We start from the raw sequence: 19,918 nt of genomic DNA on the forward strand, positions 1-19,918 counted from the left end.
ATTTAAGCTGCCAGGAGTGGAGCATGGGCGTGGGGAGGCAGCTGCAGAGAGTAGAGCAGGAGCGCGGGTGGGGGGGAGGGGGCTCATATGCTGCAGAGAGTGGGGGAGGGGGTTGTTTGCTTGGAGCGGAGCAGGAGTGGGGGGGGGGGGGGGCGCGGCTGTCGAGAGCGGAGCAAGAGCGTGGGGGGTGTCAGCTTCCGAAAGGGGGGCAGCTGCCTCTGGCAAAAGCTGACGAAGGCGGAGCAAATTCGGGGACAGCTGACACTGGGATGAGCGAGTGGAACAACTTCCAGGATCCTGCAAGATTGGGGGAGCAGCTTAGAGCACAAGAGCGAGTGCAGCAGCTGGGAGCACAAGAGCGAGGGCAGCACAAGAGCGAGGGCAGCACCTGGGAGCACAAGAGCGGGGGCGGCAGCTGAGAGCACAAGAGCGGGGGCGGCAGCTGAGAGCACAAGAGCGGGGGCGGCAGCTGAGAGCACAAGAGCGGGGGCGGCAGCTGAGAGCACAAGAGCGGGGGCGGCAGCTGAGAGCACAAGAGCGGGGGCGGCAGCTGAGAGCACAAGAGCGGGGGCGGCAGCTGAGAGCACAAGAGCGGGGGCGGCAGCTGAGAGCACAAGAGCGGGGGCGGCAGCTGAGAGCACAAGAGCGGGGGCGGCAGCTGAGAGCACAAGAGCGGGGGCGGCAGCTGAGAGCACAAGAGCGGGGGCGGCAGCTGAGAGCACAAGAGCGGGGGCGGCAGCTGAGAGCACAAGAGCGGGGGCGGCAGCTGAGAGCACAAGAGCGGGGGCGGCAGCTGAGAGCACAAGAGCGGGGGCGGCAGCTGAGAGCACAAGAGCGGGGGCGGCAGCTGAGAGCACAAGAGCGGGGGCGGCAGCTGAGAGCACAAGAGCGGGGGCGGCAGCTGAGAGCACAAGAGCGGGGGCGGCAGCTGAGAGCACAAGAGCGGGGGCGGCAGCTGAGAGCACAAGAGCGGGGGCGGCAGCTGAGAGCACAAGAGCGGGGGCGGCAGCTGAGAGCACAAGAGCGGGGGCGGCAGCTGAGAGCACAAGAGCGGGGGCGGCAGCTGAGAGCACAAGAGCGGGGGCGGCAGCTGAGAGCACAAGAGCGGGGGCGGCAGCTGAGAGCACAAGAGCGGGGGCGGCAGCTGAGAGCACAAGAGCGGGGGCGGCAGCTGAGAGCACAAGAGCGGGGGCGGCAGCTGAGAGCACAAGAGCGGGGGCGGCAGCTGAGAGCACAAGAGCGGGGGCGGCAGCTGAGAGCACAAGAGCGGGGGCGGCAGCTGAGAGCACAAGAGCGGGGGCGGCAGCTGAGAGCACAAGAGCGGGGGCGGCAGCTGAGAGCACAAGAGCGGGGGCGGCAGCTGAGAGCACAAGAGCGGGGGCGGCAGCTGAGAGCACAAGAGCGGGGGCGGCAGCTGAGAGCACAAGAGCGGGGGCGGCAGCTGAGAGCACAAGAGCGGGGGCGGCAGCTGAGAGCACAAGAGCGGGGGCGGCAGCTGAGAGCACAAGAGCGGGGGCGGCAGCTGAGAGCACAAGAGCGGGGGCGGCAGCTGAGAGCACAAGAGCGGGGGCGGCAGCTGAGAGCACAAGAGCGGGGGCGGCAGCTGAGAGCACAAGAGCGGGGGCGGCAGCTGAGAGCACAAGAGCGGGGGCGGCAGCTGAGAGCACAAGAGCGGGGGCGGCAGCTGAGAGCACAAGAGCGGGGGCGGCAGCTGAGAGCACAAGAGCGGGGGCGGCAGCTGAGAGCACAAGAGCGGGGGCGGCAGCTGAGAGCACAAGAGCGGGGGCGGCAGCTGAGAGCACAAGAGCGGGGGCAACAGCTGAGAGCACAAGAGCGGGGGCAACAGCTGAGAGCACAAGAGCGGGGGCGGCAGCTGAGAGCACAAGAGCGGGGGCGGCAGCTGAGAGCACAAGAGCGGGGGCGGCAGCTGAGAGCACAAGAGCGGGGGCGGCAGCTGAGAGCACAAGAGCGGGGGCGGCAGCTGAGAGCACAAGAGCGGGGGCGGCAGCTGAGAGCACAAGAGCGGGGGCGGCAGCTGAGAGCACAAGAGCGGGGGCGGCAGCTGAGAGCACAAGAGCGGGGGCGGCAGCTGAGAGCACAAGAGCGGGGGCGGCAGCTGAGAGCACAAGAGCGGGGGCGGCAGCTGAGAGCACAAGAGCGGGGGCGGCAGCTGAGAGCACAAGAGCGGGGGCGGCAGCTGAGAGCACAAGAGCGGGGGCGGCAGCTGAGAGCACAAGAGCGGGGGCGGCAGCTGAGAGCACAAGAGCGGGGGCGGCAGCTGAGAGCACAAGAGCGGGGGCGGCAGCTGAGAGCACAAGAGCGGGGGCGGCAGCTGAGAGCACAAGAGCGGGGGCGGCAGCTGAGAGCACAAGAGCGGGGGCGGCAGCTGAGAGCACAAGAGCGGGGGCGGCAGCTGAGAGCACAAGAGCGGGGGCGGCAGCTGAGAGCACAAGAGCGGGGGCGGCAGCTGAGAGCACAAGAGCGGGGGCGGCAGCTGAGAGCACAAGAGCGGGGGCGGCAGCTGAGAGCACAAGAGCGGGGGCGGCAGCTGAGAGCACAAGAGCGGGGGCGGCAGCTGAGAGCACAAGAGCGGGGGCGGCAGCTGAGAGCACAAGAGCGGGGGCGGCAGCTGAGAGCACAAGAGCGGGGGCGGCAGCTGAGAGCACAAGAGCGGGGGCAACAGCTGAGAGCACAAGAGCGGGGGCAACAGCTGAGAGCACAAGAGCGGGGGCGGCAGCTGAGAGCACAAGAGCGGGGGCGGCAGCTGAGAGCACAAGAGCGGGGGCGGCAGCTGAGAGCACAAGAGCGGGGGCGGCAGCTGAGAGCACAAGAGCGGGGGCGGCAGCTGAGAGCACAAGAGCGGGGGCGGCAGCTGACCGCACAAGAGCGGGGCAGCAGCTGGGAGCACAAGAGCGGGGCAGCAGCTGAGAGCACAAAAGTGGGGGAGCAGCAGAGTAAAATCGGGGCAGCAGCTGGGAGCACAAGAGCGGGGGCAGCAGCTGAGAGCACAAGAGCGGGGCAGCAGCTGGGAGCACAAGAGCGGGGGCAGCAGCTAAGAGCACAAAAGTGGGGGAGCAGCAGAGTAAAATCGGGGCAGCAGCTGGGAGCACAAGAGCGGGGGCGGCAGCTGAGAGCACAAGAGCGGGGGCAGCAGCTGAGAGCACAAGAGCGGGGCAGCAGCTGGGAGCACAAGAGCGGGGGCAGCAGCTGACAGCACAAGAGCAGGGGCAGCAGCTGACAGCACAAGAGCGGGGGCAGCAGCTGGGAGCACAAGAGCGGGGGCAGCAGCTGGGAGCACAAGAGCGGGGGCAGCAGCTGGGAGCACAAGAGCGGGGGCAGCAGCTGGGAGCACAAGAGCGGGGGCAGCAGCTGGGAGCACAAGAGCGGGGGCAGCAGCTGGGAGCACAAGAGCGGGGGCAGCAGCTGGGAGCACAAGAGCGGGGGCAGCAGCTGGGAGCACAAGAGCGGGGGCAGCAGCTGGGAGCACAAGAGCGGGGCAGCAGCTGGGAGCACAAGAGCGGGGGCAGCAGCTGGGAGCACAAGAGCGGGGGCAGCAGCTGGGAGCACAAGAGCGGGGGCAGCAGCTGGGAGCACAAGAGCGGGGGCAGCAGCTGGGAGCACAAGAGCGGGGGCAGCAGCTGGGAGCACAAGAGCGGGGGCAGCAGCTGGGAGCACAAGAGCGGGGGCAGCAGCTGGGAGCACAAGAGCGGGGGCAGCAGCTGGGAGCACAAGAGCGGGGGCAGCAGCTGGGAGCACAAGAGCGGGGGCAGCAGCTGGGAGCACAAGAGCGGGGGCAGCAGCTGGGAGCACAAGAGCGGGGGCAGCAGCTGGGAGCACAAGAGCGGGGCAGCAGCTGGGAGCACAAGAGCGGGGGCAGCAGCTGGGAGCACAAGAGCGGGGGCAGCAGCTGGGAGCACAAGAGCGGGGGCAGCAGCTGGGAGCACAAGAGCGGGGGCAGCAGCTGGGAGCACAAGAGCGGGGGCAGCAGCTGGGAGCACAAGAGCGGGGGCAGCAGCTGGGAGCACAAGAGCGGGGGCAGCAGCTGGGAGCACAAGAGCGGGGGCAGCAGCTGGGAGCACAAGAGCGGGGGCAGCAGCTGGGAGCACAAGAGCTGAGGTACACTAAACATGGGAGGAAGAGAGATGGCAGGAGCTGGATCTCTTTAGAATAAATTAGGGAGTGAGAGAGCACAAGTCTTCCATTCAGACAATTTCTTCCCCTGAGCAGCAGATATAAACCTTACACCTAAATCCTCTCCATAATTAGAGGCGCCATTTCCCGTCGCCTGTGCATATCCATGGAGCGCTCTCTGCCGCCTGCACTGATGATATATTGTCTGCTCACACTTCTAAAAATGCAGCACAGCTCCCGAAATTAAAGACCCTTAATATAAACCCTTCGAGATTCCCGGCTTTTACCAGTGAAACCAGCAGCTGCGTCTAATCCAGATCCGCATGAATGAAAATATTTCAGCTACAGAAACCTCCCCCTCGGTTTATTTTCCATTTGACTTTCCTGTAATTATTTTGTAAACTGTTCGCATAACAATACATAAAAACATCTGCAAAAACAGGTAATTAACGTGTCAAGCCTAACTAATGCATTTTTATGGTGTCCATGCTTCGTCAACTGTAATTAGAAGTCTTTTTAAGCAAATGACGGCGCGGCGGCGGCGGCGATGTGCAAGTGCTTATTTCGCAGGCCTTTTTTTTCTGGTAGCGCAAACAGAACATAAACTCAAAAAGCTACTTAATTACCTGTAAAACCAAACTTAACGCACGTTTCCAGGCAGACGAGAAATTACTCCTTTGCTCCGAAACGTCCCAATAACACGCCTCGGTGCCCATCTCCCGGGAACAACGCGCTGTCTGAGAATGCCAATTAATGGGGCAGAGTTTGCTTTACACAATGCGACCTACAGAATGCGTCGGAGTCGCAGGGAGGCAAATAACTGTTCTGATGCTGAATGTAAATAATCCTTCCGGTGGGAAAACATTATGGTGCAGACGGAGGCGAGACACCGGATTGCTGTAACTCGGAACGTGACGCACAACATATAGACTAATACCCCATATAGAGACCATTGGTTGTATCCATTCAGGCTAATTAGGCCCCTAACTGAACAAATTGGAAGGGGGGGTCCCAGGACAACCACACAACAAACCAAATGGTTATCGGATGTTGACATGAGGTTAACCGAAACCAGATTTTTTTTTTTCTTTAGGCAGCACAGGCACATGCCTATGGGCAGCTCTGTGAGAAAGAAGCTTGATTCTAACCAGAAGCAATGGCACTGATTCATTACACAAGCTAAAAAAGAAAAAGTATGACACAGCGCACGATGGGCACAGATGGAGCAATCTTCCTCTGTCAACCGCCTCACACGCCGCTGTCATTTTTGACAGCGGCATGTGAACGGTTTCATTGCTGTGATTGGAGCTAACGAGCACACACCCCAGTGTCCACCACTCGGACAGGCCTTTCTCAATCCCCATCTTTCCACCTTGTAAAATATTAACACTTATACTCGCCTCGCTTATGTCGCCAGAATCAGCATTTGCTCTCCCGGAGATCTTGTGACATTTTTATGTCACACAATCCCTGCGGTCAATCAGCGCTGGCTTCACTCTCCCCTCCTCCAGACATATATCCGGAGAAAATGACAGCTATGGCTGCTCTCCAACTTCCTCCAGATATAGGAGATTCGTCTGTAGGAGGGAAGCGGCCGCTGATCGGCAGCAGGGATTGTGTGACAATGTCATGCGATCCCCGGGAATGCCAGTGTCATCACAACCGATGCAACGCCGACACCGGCACCAGAGGCGAGTACAAGTGTTATTATTTTACAAGGGAGAAGGGGGGACACTGGGATTGAGAAGGGGTTGTCTGAGGAGTGGACAACCCCTTTAAGAGCCGGCTCCTTCTGCAGATGGCAGTGGCACAACTCCTGGAGGTACTTGGGGTTAGGAAATACTTATTTGGCTTTATAGAGATCCCTTACCTTAGTTTTCATAGAGGCGCAGACCTTCTGCCAGTATTGTAGATGTATGGAGAATTTTTCGAAATTGGTAAAAAGACCCAACAGCACTAATTTCCATGCCCCATTAATTTTATATCCAGAGGGAAATGACGACTTAGAAAGATATGGACGCCTTCAAGGACAAGTATAACTATTTTATTTTTTTACTTAAAGGGGTTGTCTGGTTGCAAGATAACTATGGCTTAACCCTAGGACAGGTCATCAATACCACATTGGTGGGGCTCCAATATCAAGAACCCCCAGTTTTCTGCTCTGGCGGGGTGACCAGATGTAAACACTGAACTTCGGGACCCGGCAGTGGCCACTACACATTGAATGGAGCTGAGCATTAAAGCTGTGTTCAAGGTTTCCACCCTGCGACACGGGAGAGAATACCAGTTGATCAGTGAGGGTCATGGATATCGGACCCCCACCAATGCAACATTAATGGCCTGTCTTAGGGATAAGACATGATGATGACGACTTATTATTCATCAAAGCCTCATGACTGGACAATCCCTTTAACTGCACGTATTGTGGTGTGAAACTATTTGCCTGAAGTTTTTGTGTTTTGCACATTTTGGCTCTCTTTCCCTGCACATTCCTGGCTGCAGAATGAGTTCACTGAGAATCAATCAGTGAACTGCTTCTGACTTTATAACTCTTTACACCTTTTTTCTGAGCTCCTCTTGTTCTGATGTAGGACTATAAACCACATCGAAAGTTTAGATAAACGTTCATGAGGTCGGGGGTCTTAAATCAGCGCAGAGGAATTCATAAAAGGAGCCAGAATGAGCTCACTGACAGATTCTCAGATAACTCATTCTGCACCCACAGAGGTGCAGGGAAACAGAAGCTTACAGAAAAGCTTAATAAAACCCTATGGCAAAAATAATCTATAAACTGAAATACAAACTTTGGCAATAACTTTCATTTTCTGAAATAACCCTTTAAGCAATCTGCAGGTAAGGCTAGGTCCTTGAGCTAGTCACCTTGTACCCCCTCCAGGAGGAGATCGACACCTTTTCTGTAAAACCCGAACGCGGCTTCGTAGTCCTGCTCCGTCTCCTTCTTCATGGCCAAGGTGATCAGCTCTCCGGCCCTCGCCAGGTAATCGGACTTGCCGAGCTTCTGCTTCAGTCTGACGGTGAACAAGCTGCGGCTCTCTTTTTCTGACTCCGTTTTAACCCCTTCGTAGCTGGAACCTGGAAAGTTCGACGCTACCGAACCAGGGGACGGAGGGACGGAGAACGGCTTACTGGGTGAAATCTGATTGGAAGCCATTCCATCATCTGTCCCGGAGAGAGAGTCTATGTCCACGGTCAGGGAGAGGAGGTCGCTGTCACTGGAGAGGCCTGAGAAAGAGAAGACAATCAAAATGACCCATGGAAGTCAATGGACAGACCCATGTACCCCTCTATTCCGGAAGGGGGGACCCTTTTCAGGATAGGAGCCAATCCCAGAGGTAGGATCTGCATCTAAATAGTAAAACTGTCCGTCACGGCCAGGCCCTCAGTCAGTCTACTCCGTGATGTGGGATGGGGGGGTACTATAGGGGGTCCACATCAATGTAGACCTCAATCTCATCAGCCTGAATGCAGTAGGTACCCCAAACCAGTCCACACACCCAATGCTGCCACCACTTACCGAAAGGACGGTGAGGGGGGCACGGTGTTCTATGTGCCCGTCGGAGCTCCCGTGATGGGATCGCTGGGCTGCCATGATAGGCAGGGGTCTGCTGAAGACCCCTAGTCCAGTCAGGAGGATATTCCTGTGAAAGCCAGCTCGTGGAGAGACAGTGATTTTTTTTTCTAAGTACAGCAATTCTGTGGCATTGATGTGTATAACATAAGAGACGGCATGTACAAGTCCCCTAAGGGGACTAATAGTACAGTGAAAAGCACATAACAAAAATAAAAAAAAAATAAAATATAAGTTCAAATTACAAATCACCCAACCACTAAAAGAATAAAAAAAAAAAAAAATAAATAAATAAATAAATAAATATATATATATATATATATATATATATATATATATATATATATATATATATATATATATATATATATATACATATATATACGTACATAGATAAAAAAGACCACAGCAGCACATGTACATGAATCGGCCATGTGAAAACACAGACAAATATACATTTCACAAAAATATTTTTTCATAAAAAATTTTTCAAAAATTTTTTTTTCATAAAACTTACAGTTAAAATGGAGCTTCTTAGCGCATAAATAGGCCAATTCATGTGTGCCCATCAACCACGCCAAAATATTTTTGTGAAATGTATATTTGTCTGTGTTTTCACATGACCGATTCATGTACATGTGCTGCTGTGGTCTTTTTTATCTGTGTGTTGCAGTTTGCACGTGTTCACATTGGGGGTGCTGATTTGTTATATATATATATATATATATATATATATATATATATATATATATATATATATATATATATATATATATATATATATATATATATATATATATATATATATATATACACACACATACACAGTGCCTACAAGTAGTATTCAACCCCCTGCAGATTTACAGATTTAGCAGGTTTACACATTTGGAATTAACTTGGCATTGTGACATTTGGACTGTAGATCAGCCTGGAAGTGTGAAATGCACTGCAGCAAAAAAGAATGTTATTTCTTTGTTTATTTTTTTTTTAAATTGTGAAAAGTCTTTTCAGAGGGTCATTTATTATTCAACCCCTCAACCTACCAGAATTCTGTTTGGTTCCCCTAAAGTATTAAGAAGTAGTTCAGGCACAAAGAACAATGAGCTTCACATGTTTGGATTAATTATCTCTTTTTCCAGCCTTTTCTGACTATTTAAGACCTTCCCCAAACTTGTGAACAGCACTCATACATGGTCAACATGGGAAAGACAAAGGAGCATTCCAAGGCCATCAGAGACAAGATCGTGGAGGGTCACAAGGCTGGCAAGGGGTACAAAACCCTTTCCAAGGAGTTGGGCCTACTTGTCTCCACTGTTGGGAGCATCATCCGGAAGTGGAAGGCTTATGGAACTACTGTTAGCCTTCCACGGCCTGGACAGCCTTTGAAAGTTTCCTCCCGTGCCGAGGCCAGGCTTGTCCGAAGAGTCAAGGCTAACCCAAGGACAACAAGGAAGGTGCTCCGGGAAGATCTCATGGCAGTGGGGACATTGGTTTCAGTCAATACCATAAGTAACGTACTCCACCGCAATGGTCTCCGTTCCAGACGAGCCCGTAAGGTACCTTTACTTTCAAAGCGTCATGTCAAGGCTCGTCTACAGTTTGCTCATGATCACTTGGAGGACTCAGACTGACTGGTTCAAGGTTCTCTGGTCTGATGAGACCAAGATCGAGAACTTTGGTGCCAACCACACAAGTGACGTTTGGAGACTGGATGGCACTGCATACGACCCCAAGAATACCATCCCTACAGTCAAGCATGGTGGTGGCAGCATCATGCTGTGGGGCTGTTTCTCAGCCAAGGGGCCTGGCCATCTGGTCCGCATCCATGGGAAGATGGATAGCACGGCCTACCTGGAGATTTTGGCCAAGAACCTCCGCTCCTCCATCAAGGATCTTAAGATGGGTCGTCATTTCATCTTCCAACAAGACAACGACCCAAAGCACACAGCCAAGAAAACCAAGGCCTGGTTCAAGAGGCAAAAAATCAAGGTGTTGCAGTGGCCTAGTCAGTCTCCTGACCTTAACCCAATTGAAAACTTGTGAAAGGAGCTCAAGATTAAAGTCCACATGAGACACCCAAAGAACCTAGATAACTTGGAGAAGATCTGCATGGAGGAGTGCGCCAAGATAACTCCAGAGACCTGTGCCGGCCTGATCAGGTCTTATAAAAGACGATTATTAGCTGTAATTGCAAACAAAGGTTATTCCACAAAATATTAAACCTAGGGGTTGAATAATAATTGACCCACACTTTTATGTTTAAAAATTTATAAAAATTTAACTGAGCAACAAAACTTTTTGGTTTGTAAGATTTATGCATCTGTTAATAAATCCTGCTCTTGTTTGAAGTTTGAAGGCTCTAACTTATTTGCATCTTATTAAACCTGCTAAATCTGCAGGGGGTTGAATACTACTTGTAGGCATTGTGTGTGTGTATATATATATATATATATATATATATATATATATATATATATATATATATATATATATATATATATATATATATATATACATATACATATACATATACATATACATACATACACACACATATTTGATATCCATAAGGCTGTGTGCACACGTTCAGGATTTTTCGCGGTTTTTCCCTATAAAAACCGTGAAAAAAACTCATACATTAAGCATACTATTAATAGAATGCAATCCGCAATTTTTGTTGTGGCTCTTGGAATAATGGGAGAAAATTTCCCAGTTATTAAGGTGGTTAATACGCATTTATAAAAAAAAAAAGGAAAATGACATGCAAAGTTATAAAAAAAACAAGAAGATGAAAAACAGCAAAGTTTTATACTTAGCAGTTTTCTGTAATAAAGTCCTCTCCCAGTCCTAGGGGAATGGGTCAAAAGTGTGAACAAGTCCAACTAGCTGGGAAATAATCAATTTATTAGGCTGGTAGTCCAATACTTCTGCTCCTTCCTGGGCCCACCCATGGTGAGGGTCCTTCTTGACACATGCACACCACTCCTTACCCCATATTACCCTCTGAATGGCCATAATAAAGGCAGTGCATGAAGTGTCAGAGGTGGAAGTCAGGCTGTGTTTACCCCATGCAGGATGAGGGAGACACTTGCATTTCTTAAGGATCATTAGAAATTCAGGACTTATCCTACAACAGCAGGTAAATAGCATTATGTAAGGTAACAGGTTCCCTTTAAAGCATTCCGAAAAGCTCATCCCCTACTAACTACAGACCTTATAACACAGAAATGTATAAAGAAGTCTTCTCTTTGTATCATAGAAACCCAGCCATACCCCTTCCTCCTCCTCTCCACTGTCCTGTGGGTGACTGTAATACAACTGCCTGCAGCAGGAGCCTCCCCCATCCACTGACTGCAGTTGAACCATAGCCCCGCCCCTCTGACCTCCAGCTTTCAGTTGGCCATCATCTGAAGATGGAATTCAGCAGCAGAGATTAAGCCCTGTGCTCTCTGTATGATTTCTACAAGACTGACAGATTCAGGATCATGCAGAAGACGCGGCGGACCGATAAAACGGGGAAAGGGGCTATATTTCTTAATGAATTTTATAAGTTTAGTGCCCATTTTAAAAAGTTAACAGGTTTAGGATGTCACAGTAGTAAAAATAAAAAAAAAATTCAGGTACAAATGTGCCAATAAATAACTCACCCCCACATTCAGACTGGCTGGTAAATGTCACTTCATCTAGTCCACAAGAGTCCTTCCTTACTAAAAAATAAAATAAAAAAGGTTAAATAACTAAATAATAATGAAATGCATTGCTTTTAATATTCAGACATTTTCAGAATAGACTTTTACTGCTACAGACAAAATATAATGTAACTGGGTTTAGCTTCTATTCACACAATGCGGCTTCTATCCATAATATATACCAGACATTTACAGTAAAACATAGGTTTCCTGCAATCTATATTTTACATCAACATGTAATTAGCATGGATTGCTCCGGGAAGCTGCCGAGAGGCCTACAGAAACATTAAAGAAGCTGCAGGAAATTCTGGTAAGTACTAGTTGTGTACTGCATGTACACTCTCCCATCTTCTTCATTTGTCTGGCCTCTGGGGAAAAGTGGCAAGATGGATGCCTTTTCTTACAAAGAAAAATATCAAAGCCCAGCTAAATTTTGCCAAAACCTACATTAAGTCTGCCAAAAACAAGTGGGAAAATGTCTTATGTCGGACAAGACCAAGGTGGAGTTTTTTGGCTATAATTCCAAAAGGTATGTGTGGCGCAAGCCAACACTGCTCATCACCCAAAGAATACCATACCCACAGTAAAGCATGGTGGAGGCAGTGTTATGCTTTGGGGCTGTTTTTCAGTAGCTGGAACTAGGGCTTTACAGAAAGTGGAGGGAATGATTAACAGTTGCAAATATCATTCAATATTTTGAATCAAAATCCTTCAGGCATCTGCTAAAAAGGAAGAGGAGTTTCACCTTCCAGCACGACAACGACACTAAGCATACTTGGAAATTACCAGAAGAATGGTTTTGACACAAGAAGATCAACATTTTGTAATGCCCCACCCAGAGCCCAGACTTCAAATTGAAAATCTGTGGAAGACCTGAAGAGGGCGCTGTACGCAAGAGATGCCCCAAAAATCTGACAGATGTGAAGCTACTGCAAGGAAGAGTGGGCAAAGAATGACAATTCCAGATGTGCCATGCTGATCGACTCCTACTCAAAAAGATAAAATGCTACCCTAAATTAAATGAGTATTTTAACAAAGTATTAGTTTAATGGCGTGCATATTTATGTAACCATATTTTTGTTTATTTTTATTTTCCACCCAAAAACATCTGTTTATTTTTTGATTTAATTGTACAGATAATAGATGGTATTAAAAAAAGGTAGAAAAAGTTCTGAAGCTGTTATTATTGGTATGATATTTTTTTAACGTGACAAAAACTTGTTATTTTAAACAGGGATGTGTAGACATACATTTTCATATTCACACACATTGTTTTGTAGATGTGTACATACATTGACATATTGGTGAAAATAAAAACTTGGCATTTCGTTGGCAAGTTTCCACTTTTTGATCTAGAAATTGTTTAATTGCGCTTTATCAAATAAAGAAGAGGAAAGAACAAAAACTCTTTTGTCAGTGATAATTAAATACATAGAATGGTTTTCCATGCACATGCAAATACTCTGACTTAAAGAAAGGGAAAAAATAAAAGAAAGTTGTTAAAGTATGGTATTGAGAGTAACATTTTTTTAAAAAAAAAATTATGCTTCTTTTTCATTTGACTTATTTACCGTACTTTACCGGAGCCAAAAAGGAAAAAAAAATTTTTTCAAAAATTAAGAATTTCAGAATGACTAAAAAACAGGGATTTTGTGTACTCACCGTAAAATCCTTTTGTCCGAGCCACTCATTGGGGGGGACATATATGCTGCTGCCACTAGGAGTCTGACACTAAGTGATACAAAGAAATTTAGCTCCTCCACTGCAGTATACACCACCCATTGGCTCCAGACCGATCCAGTTCAGTGACCAAGCAGTAGGAGATTATGATCAACAACAATAGGTACAACATGTCAAATCAGAGAACAATCATAGCCATCAGGCCAACAGGGTGGGTGCTGTGTCCCCAATGAGTGGCTAGGAGAAAAGGATTTTACGGCTAGTACACAAAAATCCCAGCTTCTCCTTCGCCACATTGGGGAACACAAGAACGTGGGACGTCCTAAAGCAGTCCCTGGGTGGGGAAATAACACAACAGAGTAAACCCCAGGTACCCGCTGACTAAAGGTGCGCCACCGCTGCCTGCAGAATGCATCTGGCGAGGCCCGCATCTGCTGAGGCCTAAGTGTGAACATTGTAATGCTTTGAGATAGTGTGTAGGCTAGACCAGGTCGCCGCTTTGCAAACCTGTTCTGCTGATGCTTGATGCCGAATGGCTCATAAAGCACCTACCGACCGAGTGGAGTGTGCTTTGATCCCCGCTGGAGTAGGCTTGCATCTGACTCAGCAAGCTTCCTGAATAGCCGAGGGAATCCACCTGGCTATTGTCGACTTAGAAGCGACCAATCCCTTCCGGTGGCCCTCCGGGAGCTCGAACAGTGCATCCATCTGACGAAAAGATGCTGTTCTCAAAACATATCTTCTGAGAGCTCTCACGAGATCCAAAGTGTGAAGAGCCTTCTCCAAACGGTGCACGGGTGCCAGGCAAAAAAGGGCAAGACAATGTCCTCATTAAGATGAAATGAAGACACCACCATTGGTAGGAAGGGTGGGGACGGCCTCAGAACCACCTTGTCCCGATGAAAAGTCAGAAAGGGATCCCGGCAGGACAGAGCAGCCAACTCCGAAACCCTTCTGACTGACGTTACCGCGACTAGGAAGACGACCTTCCATGAAAGGTGGGAGAGAGAGAGAGGGAGAGAAAGAAAGAAAGAGAGAGAGACGTCCTGCAAAGGTTCAAAGGCAGATTCCTGTAGGACACCTAGGACCAGGTTAAGGTCCCAGGCGTCTAAGGGCTCTCTGTAGGGAGGTACCACGTGGGAGACTCCCTGAAAGAAAGTTCTCACCTGCGGTTTGGAAGCGATCTTACGTTGAAACAAGATGGACAAGACAGAGACCTGTCCTTTGAGGGAGCTCGGCGCTAGACCCGAGTCCAGTCCAGACTGAAGAAATTCCAAAATGGTGGGAATGGAGAAAAACAGAGGAGGCCAACCTCGGTCTCTACACCAATCAAAAAATGCTTTCCATGTCCGATGATAGATGCGTTCAGACACCGGCTTCTGAGCATTAATCATTGTGGAGACCACCTCTTGAGAGAAACCAGCTTGGGATAGGACCCAGGATTCCACAGCCAAGCCATCAAACACAGGGCCCCCGAGTTCTGGTGGTAAATCGGGCCCTGGGAAAGCAGGTCCGGTCAATCTGGTAACCTCCAAGGGACGTCTGCAACAAGTTGCACTAATTCTGCGTACCACGCTCGGCATGACCAGTCTGGAGCAACTAGGATCACCGGTACACCCTCCGCTTTGATCTTCCTGATGACCTTCGGAAACAAAGGCAATGGGGGAAACAGATAGGGAAGCCGAAACTGACTCCACGGAAGGACCAGCGCGCCCAGCCTGATGGCTCTTGGGTTTCAGGACCGAGCTACAAATTCAGGCACCTTGGCATTCAACCATGACACCATCAGGTCCACATCCGGGGTCCCCCAGCGAAGACAGATCTGCTGGAAAATCTCCGAAAATCAGCCTTGGCGGCTGAGGAAGTCAGCAGCCCAGTTTTCCATGCCTGGGATGTGAACAGCCAAGATAACCGAGTGGTTTCTTTTAGCCCAGCGAAGGATGTGTTCCACCTCACGCATTACCGCTTTGCTGTGGGTGCCCCCTTGATGATTGATGTAAGCCACAGCCGTGGCATTGTCTGATTGAATTCAGATGGGGCGGCCTTTCAGGAGACCATGGAACCGCCGCAGGGACAGTCAAATCGCTTGAATCTCCAGGACATTGATGGGAAGACGTGACTCCCAAGGAGACCAACACCCCTGAGCAGTGTGATGACGGAAGACAGCACCCCAACCCAGAAGGCTGGCATTGGCAGTGACCACCAGCCAATGAACCGGGAGAAAGGATTTCCCTTGAAGGAGGAAGGACCGAAACTTCCACCACCTGAGTGCCTGTTTGACCTGCGGGGTTAGCTGGCACGGTCAATCGAGGGAGAAGGGGCTCCTGTCCCATGAGTCCAAAAGCGCATGTTGTAGGGGACGTAGATGCAGCTGAGCGAATGGAACCACTTCCATTGCGGCCACCGTTTTTCCAAGGACCCTCATGCCAAAGAGGATGGAACGAGGAGATGGTTGACGAAATGCTCGGGCCCACTGGTGAAGGGCTAAGACTTTGTCCTGAGGGAGAAGCACCAACTCTCGGGAAGTGTCCAGGACAGGAGATTATTTGCTCAGGTTTATCAACCAGCCTAGCAAAGAAAGGATATCCAATGAAATGCAGACGCACTCCGCGCAGGCTTGGAAGGACTGTACTTTGATCAAGAGGTCGTCTAGGTAAGGGAAGACGACCAAGCCCCGAGAGTGTAGAACGGACATGACGGCCGCCATGACCTTTGTGAACATCCTAGGGGCGGTGGCAAGGCCAAAAGGGCAAGGCTGTGAACTGAAAAAAATGTTCTTCGCGAACGGCAAAGCGCAGGAACCTTTGGTGAGGGGGGAAAGATTGGGATGTGAATATACACATCTCGAATATCGATGGAGGCGAGGCTAGGTCATCTCCATCGAGGAGACGACATAACGGAGAGACTCAATCCTGAAATGTCGGACTCTGACAAATTTGTTTAGGAGCTTTAGGTCCAGAATTGGCCAGACTGTATCATGCTTTTTTGTCATTTTGTCACCACGAATAGATTCGAATAGAAACCCTCGAATCTCTCGTTTTCCGGAACTGGGGTAATGACCTCGTCTTGGCGAAATGACTCAATGACTGATAAAAAGAGCACTCATCCCGCTTTTGGGGGACGGGAGGACACAGATCTCTGACCCATTCGTCGTGGACGACAGCGAGCCAGACATGGCAAAACTGGAGTAGGCAGCCGCATACTCTGCTGGTGTCGTCCGGACGATGTTGCGATTCATTTAGCCGAGAGTCTCTGGGACCTGGATACCCTAGATCTGGCCTGCTTGGAGCAGGTCTTCCACGAGTGGTTGGTTTTGTAAGAAGCCTGTGGATTCTTGTCCCTGTGAGCGGGAGGCCCCGAACCAAACGAAATTGCTTCCGAAAGGACTTGAATTGTGTCTGCGGCTATCAGCGAATAGGACACCTAACTTTATGCTGGGGGAGGAAATTACTCTTCTCGCCTGTAGCATCCGAGATAAGCTGGTCCAGCTTCTCTCCAAATAAGCAGACACTCTGGTAAGGCAGAGAGGTTAAGGACTTTTTGGATGCAGAGTCTGCTCACCAGTCCCTGAGTCATAGCACCCTTCTGAGAGCTACTGCCTTTGAGGCCACCAGCACAGAGGAATTAGCTGAGTCTAGGGATGTGTTTACTAAATACTGTAGCTGCCGGACAAGGAAATCTGATTGGCCAGCTCCGCTACCTCCAGGGGAAGACCGCTCTTCTGTATCGTCTTATACAGAGAATCTGTCCAGGATACCATGGCTTTGGCTACCCATGTCGCTGCAAAGGAAGGAGAGAGTGCCGAGCCTGATGCCTCGAAAACAGAATAGGCGAGGCTGTCAATCAGGCGGTTGGAGGGATCCTTAATGGAGGATACATCAGGCAAGGACAGAAGGCCAAGCAAGACACAGGAGGATCCACTGGAGGGATTGTCCATTGTTTGCGAAGGTCAGATGAGAAAGGATATCTGGCCTCGAGACTTCTGACCTGTGAAGCATTTGTCCGGCCGCTCTCTATGCCGCCAAACTATGTCCTGGAACTCAGGGTGATTGACAAACACCCTATGAGGACGTTTGATCCTTTTGAAGGACACCACGTTATCCGCGTGGGTAGAAGTATAATCCTCGTCTACCTGCAACGTCTGGTTGACGGCCTCTATGAGAGTATCTACTGTTGTCTGGTAACCCGATGACTGTAGGTCGAGGGGCCCATCAAATTTGTACTCAGATTCTAGTATGCTATTAATCCCTGGAGAGGGAGAGCAGGAAGCGGAGCTTACGGATGCCGAGGCGCCAGAGGGCCTGGGAGCCGTGCTATGCATCCGTTTCCTAGATGCCTGTGTTTGCTTTAAGTGACAACGGCCCCTGCAGGCCGACGACACCCGGGACTTCTCTAAGACAGGAGGATTAGTGCCCCCGCTCCTGGAGGGATCGTGAAGGGATTCAATTGCCTTAGTTAGGGAAACCATGGACTGCGACAAGGACGAAACCCACTCAGGGGGACTAGCCACAGTGGGATTGGTTGCAGCGGGGGACTCTTGAGCACATTTTGGATCACAGGTTTCACAAAGCGGAGTATTGTGTCCCCTCGGTAACGCAGCCTGATAGGAGGTACATGAGGTGAAAAACACTGTTTTGTTAGCCTTTTTGGAAGTCTTAGGTAGGGACATGCTGTACCCTTGTGCAATCTCCAATGTATACTGCAGGGCAGGCTATATATATGAGCGCGGCTCTAAGGCAACACAGCTCTGCAAAAAAGTGCAGCAGTGCACTTTGCGCAAAAAGAGGGTGGGGGTCTGTGGGTAATGTGGCAGAGCATTTACCCAGGTCCTGTGCCCCTGTAGCCTGGTCCCTCTGCAGGTGCAGTATGGCTGCAGAGACTCTGGAACCGCTTTGTATGGGCTCAATGGAAGACGCAGTCTAGTCCTTCTCAACTCCTGGGGCGGTGTGTGTGTCGGCCGAATATGGCCGCCAAGATCAGGAAGACACTCTTGCAATGAGCGAAAGGCGCCAAGCAGGTGGGCGGGACCGCCGGTGTGACTAAATTAGTGGTGCTCTGCCGGAAAAGGCGAACGGGCCCGCAACGTGCTGCAGGAGCCCTCCACACCACCGATGCCTGGAGGAGGAAAAGCAAAGCTGCCACTCTGCTTGTAGGTCAGGGCTTCGATGTGGACGGTGCAGGAACCCTCAAATCCACTGTCCCCTTTTGCAGGGGAGGTGGAGAGGGACCGTCCAGCTCCTTGCAGCACCGCTGTTCCATCTGTGGTGGTGCAGTGGGAGCAGCACGGATGCCATGGGGGCCTCTGTGTATCTTAAGGGTTCACTCCCCTAGGATTTCACAGGGCTGTGTCCGGCTGTAGCCTGGCTCAGAAAAGGGGTACCGTATTTTTCAGCATATAAAACGACTGGGCAAACGAAAGGTCCTTCGTGGCACACAATGCACCCTTGGGAATGGAAGCCGCCACATGCACCGCTGACGGCCGGGAGAACTCGGGAAGGTAAGCATATCCATATTCTATATTTTTCTTTCTTTTTTTTTTTTTTTTTTTACACGAAGATGGATCTTAGCGCCTGAAGGAGAGTCTCCTCTCCTCCAGACCCTGGGAACCATCCAGGACCGCTCCCTGCACATGTCAAACCCGGCGTATAAGACGACCCCCGACTTTTGAGAAGATTTTCAGGGGTTAAAAAGTCATCTTATATGCCGGAAAAAACAGCATGGAGGCGACACTCCGTTTTCCAGTCTGTTGCTCGTGCAGGGACATTGGTGCCCTGGAGGGAACAGTCGCCCCTAGGATAGCTGAGTCCAGGAGAGGATACAGGTAGGCAACATTCCCTGGGCTCGCCTGTTGTTGGTTGGGGGAGATTGGACCCTTGAAAGGGTCCGTCGCTCCTATGTTCCTTGTAGAAAAAAGTTGCAAAAAAGGTAAAAATTGAAAAAAGAATAAAATAAAATAAAAAAGTATGGTCTGAATAGCAGACTGGTCCGGTCCGGAGCCAGAGGGTGGTGTATACTGCAGAGGAGGAGAGAACTTTCTTTGTATCACTTAGTGTCGCCTCCTAGTGGCAGCAGCAGCTACACCCACGGCCTGTGTTCCCCAATGTGGCGAAGGAGAAATAAATAAATATATATATTTATTTATTTATTTCACCTGATACAGAGTAAGAAATTTTGCCCAAAATTCTTGTTATGCCGTATATTATTTAACTAAAGGGGAATGTGTAAAACAGAAAAAGACCTAATGATTATATGACGTTTTACGGTTAAATGTATTTATTTTTTTACTGAATTTTTTTTTCTCCATAACAGAACCGTTATATAATACAGAAAAATAGAAATCTTGCAATTTTCACAACGGCCAGTGGGGCTTTTATAAACTACCTTCCTGTTTCAAAAAAATCCACATTTACATTAGCAGCAATGAACAGACTCCGATTAGCTTTTGTACTGAAGCATCTAATCAGCATGTCCAACGCTCAATGTGAAGGGAGAGGAGGTGAGCTGTGATATCACCTTTTGTGTTTGGTGGTTCCTGTTATCAGCTGTGTATACAGGTGTTATCAGTCATTGTACAGGAGGAGGAGGTGAGCTGTGACATCACCTATTGTGAATGGTGGATCCTGTGTTATCTACAGTATATAGAGGTGTTATCAGTCATTGTACAGGAGGAGGTGAGCTGTGACATCACCTATCGTAAAAAGGTGGATCCTGTATTATCTACAGTATATAGAGGTGTTATCAGTCATTGTACAGGAGGAGGTGAGCTGTGACATCACCTATTGTAAATGGTGGATCCTGTGTTATCTACTGTATATAGAGGTGTTATCAG

At 50.1% G+C, this 19,918-nt stretch overlaps 1 protein-coding gene across 1 annotated transcript in view; it reads right to left on the bottom strand.

Moving 5' to 3' along the window:
- Positions 1 to 19,918, bottom strand: part of RPS6KC1 (ribosomal protein S6 kinase C1) — a 158,560-nt gene that overhangs the window by 89,894 nt on the left and 48,748 nt on the right. Inside the window, exons 6-7 of the mRNA XM_069768507.1 lie at positions 11,368 to 11,427; positions 7,012 to 7,374 (exon numbers count right to left, since the gene is read on the bottom strand). Coding sequence (XP_069624608.1) covers positions 7,012 to 7,374; positions 11,368 to 11,427 — 423 coding nt within the window. The remainder of the gene's footprint in view (positions 1 to 7,011; positions 7,375 to 11,367; positions 11,428 to 19,918) is intronic.

The sequence above is a fragment of the Ranitomeya imitator genome, chromosome 5, assembly GCF_032444005.1.
Source record: "Ranitomeya imitator isolate aRanImi1 chromosome 5, aRanImi1.pri, whole genome shotgun sequence".
NCBI classification, from domain to species: Eukaryota; Metazoa; Chordata; class Amphibia; order Anura; family Dendrobatidae; genus Ranitomeya; species Ranitomeya imitator.